General features: G+C 42.7%; 5 protein-coding genes across 5 annotated transcripts; 3 read left to right on the top strand and 2 right to left on the bottom strand.

The window, feature by feature from the left end:
• Positions 1 to 2,496: 2,496 nt before the first annotated feature.
• Positions 2,497 to 4,215, top strand: LOC6601924 (protein Mo25). The gene has a single exon (XM_026992961.1). The coding sequence runs from the start codon at positions 2,723 to 2,725 to the stop codon at positions 3,740 to 3,742; it is 1,020 nt and encodes a 339-aa protein (XP_026848762.1). The 5' UTR covers positions 2,497 to 2,722; the 3' UTR covers positions 3,743 to 4,215.
• A 543-nt stretch (positions 4,216 to 4,758) lies between these two features.
• Positions 4,759 to 5,362, bottom strand: LOC6601917 (protein anon-73B1). The gene has a single exon (XM_002026930.2). It carries the CDS (start codon positions 5,322 to 5,324, stop codon positions 5,064 to 5,066), a length of 261 nt encoding a protein of 86 aa, XP_002026966.1. The 5' UTR covers positions 5,325 to 5,362; the 3' UTR covers positions 4,759 to 5,063.
• A 203-nt stretch (positions 5,363 to 5,565) lies between these two features.
• LOC6601916 (prostaglandin E synthase 2) lies at positions 5,566 to 7,039 on the top strand. Its single transcript, XM_002026929.2, has 4 exons — positions 5,566 to 5,620; positions 5,679 to 6,321; positions 6,380 to 6,786; positions 6,849 to 7,039. The coding sequence occupies exons 1-4, from the start codon at positions 5,566 to 5,568 to the stop codon at positions 6,938 to 6,940; spliced, it is 1,197 nt and encodes a 398-aa protein (XP_002026965.2). The 3' UTR covers positions 6,941 to 7,039.
• An 835-nt stretch (positions 7,040 to 7,874) lies between these two features.
• On the top strand, positions 7,875 to 9,245 carry LOC6601915 (ribosome biogenesis protein BRX1 homolog). Its single transcript, XM_002026928.2, has 2 exons — positions 7,875 to 8,019; positions 8,082 to 9,245. Exons 1-2 carry the CDS (start codon positions 7,906 to 7,908, stop codon positions 9,030 to 9,032), a joined length of 1,065 nt encoding a protein of 354 aa, XP_002026964.1. The 5' UTR covers positions 7,875 to 7,905; the 3' UTR covers positions 9,033 to 9,245.
• LOC6601914 (CTL-like protein 1) lies at positions 9,051 to 12,721 on the bottom strand. The gene is made up of 9 exons (XM_002026927.2): positions 12,540 to 12,721; positions 11,621 to 11,997; positions 11,405 to 11,559; positions 11,119 to 11,351; positions 10,756 to 11,056; positions 10,137 to 10,416; positions 9,907 to 10,069; positions 9,600 to 9,821; positions 9,051 to 9,533 (listed from the first exon to the last, which is right to left on the bottom strand). Exons 1-9 carry the CDS (start codon positions 12,654 to 12,656, stop codon positions 9,303 to 9,305), a joined length of 2,079 nt encoding a protein of 692 aa, XP_002026963.1. The 5' UTR covers positions 12,657 to 12,721; the 3' UTR covers positions 9,051 to 9,302.
• Positions 12,722 to 13,077: the final 356 nt, after the last annotated feature.

The following is a 13,077-nucleotide window of genomic DNA, read 5'->3' as shown; positions in this document are numbered from 1 at the left end:
TATACATATATATATATATATACTAGTCGTAAAATGTTTTATTATACCTATATTATATATATACTTCTACAAGATAAAGATATTATATATATTTAGTGACTTTCCCCCCCAAGAAAAGAAAAGAAAATCTAAACTCCTTTCGGAATGTGTAAGGCACGTCGACCTTTCGTCGCTGTCGCCGTGTGTCCTGTCCCATTTACATACATATACATATACATATATATATCTATGATCATGATCTATGTGTGTACGTGTACGTGTGTACTCGTACTTTCACACACGCAGTAGCCAAGCCCAAAGATATTATTATTAGCTGATAAAATACGATACGATAAAGCGTATCTCGTATCTCGTACTACTACTCACATTGATATGATATGTTTAGTGGCAATGACTAAATTGATTTATGTTTAATCTATGTTCGAGTGCAAAACAATGCTTTTATCATACATACTACACATACACAACCAATTGTAATTATTTATCTGATATTTTCAAGGATTTTAACACAACAATTTTATACGTAAACAAAAAAACACAAAACAAACAAAAATCCCACAAAAAAACTCAAAAACCCAATAAAATTCATTTCAAAATACACAACGGATGTGGATCGAAGGGATAAGGGGCCGGTCTAGCCTATATACATAAACAAAGTTGATATAATTATATATATATATGGATGTGCATATAATACTTTGCCTTTCTTTAATCCCCAAATATCGGTCTAGCGACAACAAGAAAGCTGATAAAAGCCTAATATATGCGTACACACAAATACATCAATATATTTCTGTAACTTCTATGATACACCCCAAGCGCCTGAAATGCGCAACAGATTAATATCTAACAAGAAAACGGATCAAAAACAAAGTACTTCAATGAGAAATAAAAATGATATTTAAAAAATGCATCTTTCCTTTCATATTAGCGGGCCCTTCAGTGCCCGGGATGAACAGCATTCTGAAATAAGGAAATTTCAGACATTTTGGGCTTCAAGGAAATATGGCACTCGATGGTCTTCCTACAGAGACCAAGAATAGATATCGGGATCAAGAGAAGTTTTTTCCTATACAGAACACTGATCAAATTCATGAATACCTATTCATAACTGTTTATTGGAAGAGTACTTTAACATTAGTTCAAGGAAATAGGGTATACAAATGTCCATCCTCATAGCAGAAGCTGGTTGACCAATCACGTGAATACACACTTACATTTCACTTTATATGTAGTAAATGTGTAGTTACCATGTAAAACAATTGACATTTTTATTTACCTTATTTTACAAAGAATCCAATAAAAGTGAGTCCTTAAAATTTACCTTTCTTGTATAAAATTTATTCAGCAATGTGATAAAATGATGTGTTCAGGGCTGAGGTTCCTAGCTATCTAGAATTAATCCATTGTAGATCAGGGGATATTCAAATTGCACTCCATGAAAATGCTGAAACCTGAGGTTTTTAGCGCAGTTCTGGTGAAAGATATCGTGGCATGTTTTTTTTTTTTTAAGAAAAAGGGTGGATCTTCATGAAGATTTTAAATACAGTAATATTTGCCGCAGCTTAGCTTAAATTGTTCACCTGTTTGAATTGCGGGGGTTAAGAGGGCTAAGTTCGCTTTTTTCCATCGGTATATTTCGGTTTATTGCTAAGGGTCAGACCGTATATTTTATGGACAAGTCCGCGGTCACACTAATTTGCTTGTCAGTTAGACACCAAGTCCAGCTCACACACCTTGCATATTTTTATACTCTTCATAGTTTTTTGTAATATTTCGTAAGACGCTTATAGACACGCCCTCCAATGAACTAATGTATAAATCGTGCAGAAATTTAATTTACAGTCATGTTCCAGGCCCCATCGAATACTAATTCGTGATCATCGAATCCACGATACTGTCACCCTGGTTCGGAATGGATGTTTGTATACTTTTTCTGGTATTTTCCAATGGTTCCTACTGATATTTTGATACTTTTATAGTATTTTTGAGTGTTTTCTAATATTTTTAAATATTCTTCGCCAAACGTACATTGCCCTCGGGTGTCTTTGTCGACAATTACATCCAATATGTAGTTAAAATGTAGGACGTGTGTAGTTAGCGTGTACTAAGTGGAAATTTTTGTTGATCTTTTGTGTTCAAACCATATTTTATTAAAAATCCACTAAAGATGAGTACATAAAATAAGCCATTCTAGTATGAAATTGATTAGATTGTCGGATAGAACTACGTGTGAAGTGCTGAAAGTTTTATCAAGCTAGTAAATCCTAATCGAATAACAAAATCGAGGAACATAATTTCTGATCATGGACAGAGAACGTTAGCCCATTGTCGACCAGTAGTGAGTATTAAAATACACTCCACGAAAATGATGACACTCTTTAAGATCAGTATATTTAAGGTATATTTCGGTATATTTCTTAGGGTCAGACCGTATATTGTATCGATAAGTCCGCGGTCGCACTGAAAAAGACGAAATTAATATATAATAATAGAATATTATACCGTGATAATATTGCCAAGCGATCTAATTTGTGTCTTCAGCATCAGAAATTGGGCAACGAAAGCCACGACCTCAAAGGTACAACTGCAAACGAAAGCCAGAGCAAGCCAGCCAGCAGCAGCAACAACAACATCAGCAGAAAGTCAGTCAGCAGCCCACAGAAGATACGAGAGACCGAGCCCGAAACAGAGCCAGCTCGAGAAAACAGCAGAAAGCAAAATGCCACTCTTCGGGAAGTCACAGAAGTCGCCAGTTGAGCTGGTCAAATCGCTCAAGGAGGCAATCAATGCCTTGGAGTCGGGCGACCGAAAAGTGGAGAAGGCGCAGGAGGACTGCAGCAAGAACCTGGTGTCCATCAAGAATATGCTATATGGCAGCAGCGATACAGAGCCGCCAGCGGACTATGTGGTCGCTCAGCTGTCGCAGGAGCTGTATAACAGCAATCTGTTGCTGCTGCTTATACAGAACCTGCACAGGATCGACTTCGAGGGCAAGAAGCATGTGGCACTGATATTCAACAATGTGCTGCGGAGACAGATTGGTACCCGCTCGCCCACAGTGGAGTACATCTGCACGAAACCGGAGATCTTGTTTACACTAATGGGCGGCTATGAGGATGCGCACCCAGAGATTGCCTTGAATTCGGGCACCATGCTGCGGGAGTGCGCTCGCTACGAGGCCCTGGCCAAGATCATGATCCACTCGGACGAGTTCTTCAAGTTCTTCCGTTACGTGGAGGTGTCCACTTTCGATATCGCCTCCGATGCCTTTTCCACCTTCAAGGAGCTCCTCACGCGCCACAAGCTGCTGTGCGCCGAGTTCCTGGACGCCAATTACGACAAGTTCTTCTCGCAGCACTACCAGCGGCTGCTCAACTCGGAGAACTATGTGACGCGTCGCCAGAGCCTGAAGCTTTTGGGCGAGCTGCTGCTGGACCGGCATAACTTCACCGTGATGACGCGCTACATTTCCGAGCCGGAGAACCTGAAGCTGATGATGAATATGCTGAAGGAGAAGTCGCGCAACATCCAGTTCGAGGCGTTTCACGTCTTCAAGGTGTTCGTGGCGAATCCGAACAAGCCGAAGCCGATCCTGGACATCCTGCTGCGCAACCAAACGAAACTGGTCGACTTCCTAACCAATTTCCATACGGACCGTTCCGAGGACGAGCAGTTCAACGACGAGAAGGCCTATCTGATTAAGCAGATAAAGGAGCTGAAACCGCTGCCCGAGGCCTAGTTGACCATCGACGGATGGTCAATGTCGGCGTCTGGGGCAAACGAACCATAACGAGACCGAGAGAAAATAAGAGCGTGAATGAGAGCGAGAACGAGACCAGCAACAGGAACAGGAAGAGGAACAAGAACATCTGGGCCCTCCCGTCGATGGTGGGCTAGCAGGAAGGATGAAAAGGTTTTGTGTGTGGGTTAAAGGCAAATATATATTATATATACTATACTATATTTTGTGACGATGAGATGACTACACTTGTGAGTAACTAAACAATAATTTAGACACCAACCACAATGATAATGATAAAAAAACATAACGATAAAGCTAAATAGAAACAACAACAAAACAATGAGTAAGAGTACGAAAGTAAATAGCGTAAACTGAAATAATAATGTTGCGAATTTAACATAAAAACACATTAAACACGACCCCGGACCAAACCCGGACCACCCCCGGCCACACCTCTCGCCTCACCTCAATCCAACTTTTATGTTTTTTTTTTTCATTTCTTTCTTTCTTTTCCGCTTTTTGTCCACGTTCCACACGAAATGATCCGAGAGTGCGGTGCGGTTCGTTGTTCTTGCTCCAGTTAAGAGTCATCGGATTCCCCTCTAGACCTATTTTCCTATTCCTATTCAAAATAGTTGTTGTATTTGAAATTTAATCGTTTTTGAAACGAACCAACACGCCCCCATCCCTCCCCCAGCCTCCTGCCCCCAGCCACATGCCTGTCTGAAGAAGAAGTCAATGCAGATTCGAAATGAGTTTTGACCTAAAAATGTAATTCCACGCAAAGTTCATAAACAAAAAACTAAATACTAAATAACGCATAATAATAATAATTCATAGTGATAATTGTTTATTTTATGCATCCTTTGGCATAGACTGCATAGAAGAGAAGAGAAGAGAGTGGGAGCATTCAACACAACAAAACACACACAAAAACACACATACCACACACACACACACACATTACTACAAAGGGAAGTAAAACAACAACATTGCGAGCAACATAATAAATATACGATTATTATAATTTATATTATTCCCAAAATTAAAGAGCCAAAACTAAAAGAGAAATACAATTAGTCATTTTTGTTTGCAGCTGATTCTTGGGTGTGGGGGGCTCTCGCAATGGGGGCGCACCGCCCCGCCCCGCCCTGAGTCATGTGCAGAGATGCCAGGGCGGCAGAGTCGGCAGATTGATCAAGGGCTGGGCAGCTACACATTTCACAGAAATGACTTTTATTTTAGTGTATACTTAGAATATGGTAAGTAGTTAGGCTAACTAGGGCTATGCTATGCTATGAGATATGCGATTCCTGACCTAGCGGCGCTTTTTCTTCTCCAGCTTGCGGATCTTGTGCAGGCGTGCCCTCACCGGCTCACTCTCTCTCTCCGTTTCGTTGGCGTCCACCGTCTCCTCGCCGGCCATCAGCACGGCGGCCGAGATGCATACGAACTGGAATATGGCTCCCACATAAAGTCCGTACCGTATTAATATACTGAACAGGTCCTCTTCCCCATATTTGTCTAGGGAAGCAGCAGCTGCTGCACCCGTGACAATACTTTCCACAGATGCCGACATTTCGAATCGAATTTCACAGGAATTGCAAAAACAAGAGATTTTGTGTGGTGCGGTGTTTTTTTTCTGGATTTGTTTTGTTTGTATTCAGTAGGGATGGGCCAACTGATATATATCGATACATGTGCGGTTCAACTATCGCATCGCTAATTCAATCCAGTCTCGGGAGGCGACTTATCGCCAATTTTTGCATAATATATAATAGATTTTATTACAAATAGTCAAAACAAAGTGGAATTATGTCATGTTTTCGGCTGGCGACTGCCACAGCCCTAGTAGCGGCAACACGTCCTCTGCCGGTGGGCAGCAGGACTTCGCGATTTCTGTGCAATAAATCCCATCAGGAATTTGCATTAGCACGCCGACCCTTCAGCAAAACAGCAGAAGCACCAGGCAATGGCGTTAAGAAGCCGCCCAATGGAACATTCAAGCTGGCGCTATTCGGAGCCGGTCTGGGCGCAGTCACAGGCTCAGTGTACACAGTATACTCGCGATGGACTGATGGCGACTCCCACAAGGAGCACGAGCACACGCCGCCCAAGCGTGTGGAAAACATGCCGGAGGGCGTGCGTATAACCAAGCGTTATGTGAACCCCAAAGACACCTCCGGACTGGATATTGTGTTATTTCAGTTCCAGACATGTCCGTTCTGCTGTAAGGTCCGTGCATACTTGGACTACATGGGCGTTTCCTACTCGGTTGTCGAGGTGGATGCCGTTCTGCGACAGGATATTCGGTGGTCGACAATTAAGAAAGTCCCTATGGTGCTCATACGCCAGCGGGATGGTCAATACGTCCAAATGGTTGATTCCAGTGCCATTATATCGTTAATAGCCACCTATCTTCACGATAAGCGCACCGATATTGGCGAGCTGGCAGAATTCTACCCACACATCTCCTTCTTTGACGACGAAAGCAAGAAAAAAACGGATATATTGAACAAGTACTTCCTTATGTATCAGGATCGAGCACCCAAGAGTGTAACCAAGGAAACGGAGGAGTAAGCCCAAGTGCATTTCACATTCCCAGATTGTCCTAATCAAATGAATTCTTCACAGAACCGATCGCAAATGGAGGACCTGGGCGGACAACCACTTGGTGCACCTCATATCACCGAACTGTTATCAGAGCATGAGCGAGTCTCTGGAGACATTTGAGTGGTTCGCAAAGGCGGGCGAGTGGGACGTGCATTTTCCGCAGTGGGAACGAAATATGATGGTTTATTGCGGTGCCGTGGCCATGTGGGGGATTGCCAAGGTGCTGAAACGTCGCCATGCTCTCACCGATGATGTCCGATCTCATATGTATGATGCCCTGGACAAGTGGACCACCGAGCTGAAGAAGCGAAACACAAAGTTCATGGGCGGAAAGCAGCCCAGTCTTGCGGATCTCTCCGTTTTCGGTGTCCTTAGCAGTATGGAGGGATGCCAGACATTCAAAGACTGCCTGCAGAACACCAGCATTGGTAAATAGTTCATTGGAATTCATTCAAAAACAATTCTATCATAATACTTTTTGCATTTGCAGGCAAATGGTTTTATGACGTCAAAGAGATTGTGGAAAAGAACCGGGGTCAGCTGTACAGAGAACGCATTGAGGGTGTCGTTCCAGCTGTTTAGAGCGAAGAATTATATACATTTATTTACCCAAAGATTGTTATAAAAGTAAATAGTTCAATAAAACAAAAACACTATGCAACAGCATTTTTACGCTTCGAACCAAACCGACTTTTTCTGATAGTGCTAATCTTTTCACATAATTGTGTAATTTTGAAAACCTGAAACACTTTGGAGCCTCCGTTTGGGAAGTATTAAGTTCTAAAATTCAAAATTGATCCTAGTTTTGCTGTATCTTTTTTTAATTTAGACTTTTAAATCGCCGGAAAAGTAACAAAAATGTTAGACGTTAGACCAAACCTGGTAAATTGCACTATACCGTTAAATGAATTAATGAATGTCATTAATATTTTTATTGAAATCATGAATTTGATAACTATAAAATAGTTATTATGCTGGACAACTCGCCAAGCTATCGATATCATTTATTTGACAGGAACGATTACTGACTTACGTTTTATTTGTTTGACCTTTTTCGTCAAAACCTTATTATTTTGAAAAATGCAATAAAAGAGAGTAGTTAAAATTAATATATCATATAGAAAATTTACCTATCAATAGGATAAAACTATGTGTTCAAGTATGGAAGTTTTAGCTAAATAGTAACATTAAATCGAATATCAAAATCAAGGAATATGGTTTCCAATCCTTGACGGGTATCAAATTAACCCATTGTAGATTTTTAATATGCCACCGAAAATAATGAAAATGTAATAATTTTAGCGTAGTCAGGTGAAAGATATCGTGGTTTTTTTTAAGTTCAGAGGAAAAATGGCATGGATCTACAAGAAGAATTCGCAATCAGTAATATATGACGCCATTTACCTCAATTCGTTGAACTGTTTAAACAGAGGGGACTTAAGTGGGCTAAGTTCGTTTTTCGTTGGTCACACTGGTTCAACTCCACGTTGTTTTGGATCGCTGCTTGCTCGTTCTTTAGAAGTCGAAATTTGTTAAAATAAAGAGAAATGGGTCGCAAATTTCAGAAGAAAAAGCAGGTCGATCAGCTGGAGATTGTGCCTGTTGATGAAAATCCACCGTTACCTCCACAGCGGAAGTCAGATGATGTTGTTCCCAAAAGAGTAAGAAGATTTTAAAATTTAAAATAAAGGCACCGCTAAAACGCACCTACTTGATCTTGCAGGAGAAATGGGTGAACAAACAGCGTGTTTTGGTCTTCGCAGCGCGTGGTATTAGCCACAGAGACAGACATTTAATGCGCGACATCAAAACCTTGATGCCGCATCATCGAGCCGAATCGAAAATGGAGCGCGCCAAGACTCTGTCGGTGGTGAATGAGATGTGTGAAATGAAGCACTGCAACAAGGCCATGCTCTTTGAAGGGCGCCGCAAGCGGGACCTGTACATGTGGGTGTCCAACACGGTCGGCTCCGAAGGGCCATCAGCGAAATTCCTTATCGAGAACATTCACACAATGGCCGAGCTGAAGATGACCGGAAATTGTTTGAGAGGCTCGCGCCCACTGCTATCGTTCGACTCGAAATTCGATGAGTTGCCGCACCTAAAGCTCCTTAAGGAGCTCTTTGTGCAGACCTACTCAGTGCCCCACCACCATCCCAAGAGCCAGCCGTTTGTGGATCACGTCTTTACCTTTACCTTCCTGGACAATCGCATCTGGTTCAGGAATTTCCAGATTCTTTCCGAAGACGGCGGCCTGTCAGAGGTGGGACCGCGGTACGTGATGAATCCCGTCAAGATATTCGACGGTTCCTTCACAGGCAAAACCCTATGGGAGAATCCGGACTATGTCAGCCCATCCAAGCAGCGACAGATCCTGAAGAAATCGGCAAAGGATAAGTACGTGAACCGTGTGGAGCAGAAGGTGCAACACGAGGCGACGCGTCCCGTTAAGGCATACGACGGCATCGACAACGATGAACTCTTCGATGATGAAGATCCCATAGCGACAGCTAAGATCTTGGCTGCGATAGCCAAAAAGAAACAGCAGGAAAATGAGCAAAAAACGCCAAAGTCAGCGCTGACCAAGAAGATTAAGGAGAAACAGTTGAAGGCCATCAAAAAGGTAATCGACCAGAAGAAGGCTAAGGTAACAAAACGCGTAAAAAAAGTATGAATGCCTTGCTTTAGAAAATACAATTAAATACAAAAGGATTATATTTTATAAACACATTCATATATAAATTGTGCATTCTTAATTAGAATATCAATAGACAAGATTACATGTTACTATTCGCTCTCACTTTTGGGCTTTGTACGTCGCGACGGAGATAGTCCTAAGACTGGGCTATAAGTATATATAAATATTAATATATTAACATCCTAGTGAGATGTGCGTTGAGTTTCGGGAGGCTTGGAATAAATAGAAAAAGACGTGTTTAGAGTGTTACTCTTCCGACATGGGGGCAACCTCTGGGTCAGATGGAGGGAGTCGTGTAATACTGAACGGCTGCTTGTTGATGGGCATCATCTCCACCACCTGAATGGGCGGCTCCTCGCCGGGTTGCAGCGGTTCCTCGCCGACCAATTTTGCCAGATTGCTTTGAGCCCAACGACCAGCGCGGCCGTTGATTTGTTTATCCTCGCAAACGCACAGGAACAAAGTGTCCACCACCATCTGTTTGTTGGATGGGATCATTATTAGAGATAATCGTTGACATGATAGGCAGGATTGATTACTCACCTCAAAGAGCGACAGGATAATGTGGGCGATGAAGAATGAAAATATAATAATGAGTATTACGGGGGCCATGTAGAAGTTCAGACCCGGCATATCCTTTAGCATGAAAATACCAATCAGGCCGGACAGAGCGGCCACCACAACCTTTCCCAAAAAGAGAATAAAGTCGCCAACGCTGTTGATTGTGGCCACCTGCAGGACATTGGTGGCCATGGCGTTCCAAGCCTAGAAAACAAGAGCGAGATAGCGATAGATGTTTATTTTCGATACCTCTAATCTGATTATTTGATTATCTCAAGCTCAAACTTACGATTCCGGCAGCTGGGCAAAAGTTAATTGATTCGATCGCCACAACGGTGTAGGCATTGTGATTGAGAAAGCGTATGAACTTCTCCAGCAGCCAGAAGCCACAAATGCAGCACTTTAAGCAGCAGGCGGCACACTCCGAACCCTTGTCTTCGCCCTTCTTTAGCCTGGAATGGAAAGGGAAATCGTGAAAAATAGCTATGCATGTTATGGAGGTTGAGGAGAGAAACTTACTTGGCATACAAATAGGTGAGTATTAGGCGAGGAATCTTGAATATAGTGATCACAAAGGATCCCTTGGCAACGGTTCCCAGATGATATTTGACCAGCTTTCCAATGGCATACAATGTGGGCGTTGTGGTGGGCTTACCAAAGTACCAGAAGGCCACAGCAGCGGCCAATGCAAACTGCTGACAGGCAAAAATGAACTCCACCGTCCAAATGAGACCCACCACATATATCCAGAACATGCTCCGCAGGGCACTGGCATCGGCATACTCTACACGTTTAGTGACTGTTTAAACAGGGAATGCAATTAATGAAACTGTAAGCATAGTTCGCTGATTTAAGAGGTTTTTTTTATCGTTGTATGTACACAGTAGAACCGAAAGTGGTTTGGAAGAAAAAAAACACACAGAAATATGTACACAAGAGTTGAGGATTGAACTCTGTTGTGCCTTTAGAAAAAATCACTTACTTATTCAACCATAAATCACACCATAAAACACACACAAAAAATACAAAAGATATACATGTGTTTGGTTAATTCAATTAGCACTGCTCTCAAGCCAATTATCAATAGAGCCTGGCCAAGAAATGAGTTCATCCCAACCGCACCTCCATCTCTACTTACTTCTCTGATCGTTGAGGCTGGTATTGTTGATCGCGAACAACGCGTTGGCAGGCAGCGACTGATGTACTTCGGCCGTATTGTCAAACGGAGAAATGGGACCCTGACCCGGAGAGCTGGCTGTGGCCAGGCAGACGACTACTGCAACCCAGAAGCTCAGAAAGGCAATTAGCACAACGAATGCCAAGAGCGGAGCAATCAAAAGACCTGGCAGATTCATCATGCATTGGCCAGCTTCCTCGAAGAGGGCCGACAAACCAGCCAGTTTGTTCTTCAGAAAGTAGATAACAACCAAAAGGATTATCTGCAAAATAGAGACGCACATGAGAAACCACCCATTGGCTGATGTTTATGGGAATATCAAACCATTGTTATAGTTGCCAGGACGGCCAGCGTTAGCACTGCCTGCTGATTGCGCACAAACTCCTCCAGCAGGGAGTACTGTGTGTTCACTTGTCCCGACTTGTACTTGATATTGTAGTAGGCGTACCACAGAGCCGCCGTCAGGCCAATGCTGGCCACAATCACCAGCACGCAAATGACCCAGGAGACGATGCGAGAGAGCCAATGCATCATGGTAACCAGAGCAATCGAAATAACTAAAGAAACAGACAAATTAGAAACGATTCAAATTATGAAAAAGGGTACCTACGCAGGGCTATGCCACAGACCATGGCAATGATGTGCCAACTGGAGTAGATGTCGTTGAGGAATTGTGCTGCCACGTCCCAGTTATTGAGCATCTTGTAAAATTCCTGCACCTTATCTCCAGTGCCCTTCGGCACGCAGCGATGCAGAACAGGAGAACTACGAGGAAGGCAAACATTTGAGTATCCAAATGGAACAAAGAATTGAAAAACAATCGCACCTCTCGTAGACCGGAAAACTAGGACATGGGCCGAGAAAGTTGAAGGTCTTGCCATCATTTCCCAACGTACTGAGCTGATCCATGTTGTAGTCATATTTGCAGAGATGGCTGCCCGTTTGAGTGTAGTACTGAAGCAGCTCACTGGGCTTGGTCAGTGTTTTGGCGGGGCAGGTCTTTACGCATATCTTCAAGGACTTTTTTAACTCCTTCACATCGAAGTAGAAGAGTTCGGGCTTGTCTACGGTGTTCATGCCGGACAGGGGAAAATCATGGAAACGCTCATTGTTCTTAACTCCACAGGTGTTGCCAAAAGAGTCGTAGCCATTGATGATTCGCAGAGGATTGCCATAAAAAAACGAAAATATCGCTATCACAATCTGAAAAGAAAATCCCTCCAATCAGTTAATATCAGCAGCAAAGATAGCCAGCAAATACATATGTATATGCAGAAATTGTCCGCCAACGCCCTCGAACATGGCATGACAAGGGCCATTATTATTATAATCGTTTTAATGGACGTACCCATGGATATATATCACATGGAAATGCTTTCACGACAAGGGAGTGGCGTGTCCAGCAGGACACTGGAAAAGCAGAAATCTATTCAGCTCTTGCCGAGGTCTCAAAAGAGCCAGTGTTAAGTCATCGCATTCATTAACAGAATTAACAATTCCATTCTCATATGATGGCAGTGGCAATGGCGATGACGACATGACTTGCTCGCCTAAGTAACAAGTAGTCGCCTCCACCTCCTCACAGACAGCGCGCCAAGCATTCGCACACTCACACAGAGACAAAGGAAAGCATTCGCATTAAAGTAGATTGATCTCTCACCGCTCGCTTTCACTTTTTTTATACACTCTCCCACATATGCATATATGCGCTATATGGCGACAGGCGAATGGTTGCGTATATTTACCAGAAATAGCCAAAATATAATATAAAGCGCCAGCCAGAAGACATCAGTGCAGGACCGGTATTTAGGCCTATGGTTTTGAGTCTCGCCCTCGCCATCCTTGCTCTCTGCACAGCCCATCTTAAGCTGAATTCACTGAAATACGATTCTGCCGGCAAAAGTCCCCTTATCACAAGGCGGTTTGTATAAATCTTTGTACAATATTGAGCCACTTGTTTGTTTTGATTCAGTGTAGAGTAGTGATGTAAAAAAACATCGATGCATCGAGCATCGATGTTTTTCTGCCGATGTTTTCCGATGTTTTTGCTGCTACCGATGTTTTGCAAAACATCGGAAAACATCGGAAAACATCAGTAAACATCGACAGAAAACATCGCAAAACATCGGTAGTTTAATTTCATATCACTGCGTATTTGTCTTCTGTAAGCAGCAACACAGCAATGCCAAAGTAAGTAAACTTATTTGACTTAAATTGAATCAAATCTACTATAGATGGTATACATTTGTTTAAATATGAAACTGCGAACGCCGTTAACATCAT

The sequence above is a fragment of the Drosophila persimilis genome, unplaced genomic scaffold (genome assembly GCF_003286085.1).
Source record: "Drosophila persimilis strain 14011-0111.01,24,50 unplaced genomic scaffold, DperRS2 tig00000798-arrow-arrow-pilon, whole genome shotgun sequence".
Classification (NCBI taxonomy): Eukaryota; Metazoa; Arthropoda; class Insecta; order Diptera; family Drosophilidae; genus Drosophila; species Drosophila persimilis.
Note: the sequence above shows the minus strand (reverse complement) of the source record. Positions and strands in the feature narration are given on the sequence as shown.

Bases quoted from the DNA above. Each gene is read 5' to 3' on its own strand.
- LOC6601924 (XM_026992961.1), top strand. From the start codon at position 2,723: ATGCCACTCTTCGGGAAGTCACAGAAGTCGCCAGTTGAGCTGGTCAAA.
- LOC6601917 (XM_002026930.2), bottom strand. From the start codon at position 5,324: ATGTCGGCATCTGTGGAAAGTATTGTCACGGGTGCAGCAGCTGCTGCT.
- LOC6601916 (XM_002026929.2), top strand. From the start codon at position 5,566: ATGTTTTCGGCTGGCGACTGCCACAGCCCTAGTAGCGGCAACACGTCC. The intron at 5,621-5,678 runs GTGGGCAGCAGG...AATTTGCATTAG, and splicing joins CGGCAACACGTCCTCTGCCG to CACGCCGACCCTTCAGCAAA. The intron at 6,787-6,848 runs GTAAATAGTTCA...TTGCATTTGCAG, and splicing joins CCTGCAGAACACCAGCATTG to GCAAATGGTTTTATGACGTC.
- LOC6601915 (XM_002026928.2), top strand. From the start codon at position 7,906: ATGGGTCGCAAATTTCAGAAGAAAAAGCAGGTCGATCAGCTGGAGATT. The intron at 8,020-8,081 runs GTAAGAAGATTT...TTGATCTTGCAG, and splicing joins ATGATGTTGTTCCCAAAAGA to GAGAAATGGGTGAACAAACA.
- LOC6601914 (XM_002026927.2), bottom strand. From the start codon at position 12,656: ATGGGCTGTGCAGAGAGCAAGGATGGCGAGGGCGAGACTCAAAACCAT. The intron at 11,560-11,620 runs GTGCGATTGTTT...CCTTCCTCGTAG, and splicing joins AGTTTTCCGGTCTACGAGAG to TTCTCCTGTTCTGCATCGCT. The intron at 10,070-10,136 runs GTAAGTTTCTCT...TTTCCATTCCAG, and splicing joins CTCACCTATTTGTATGCCAA to GCTAAAGAAGGGCGAAGACA.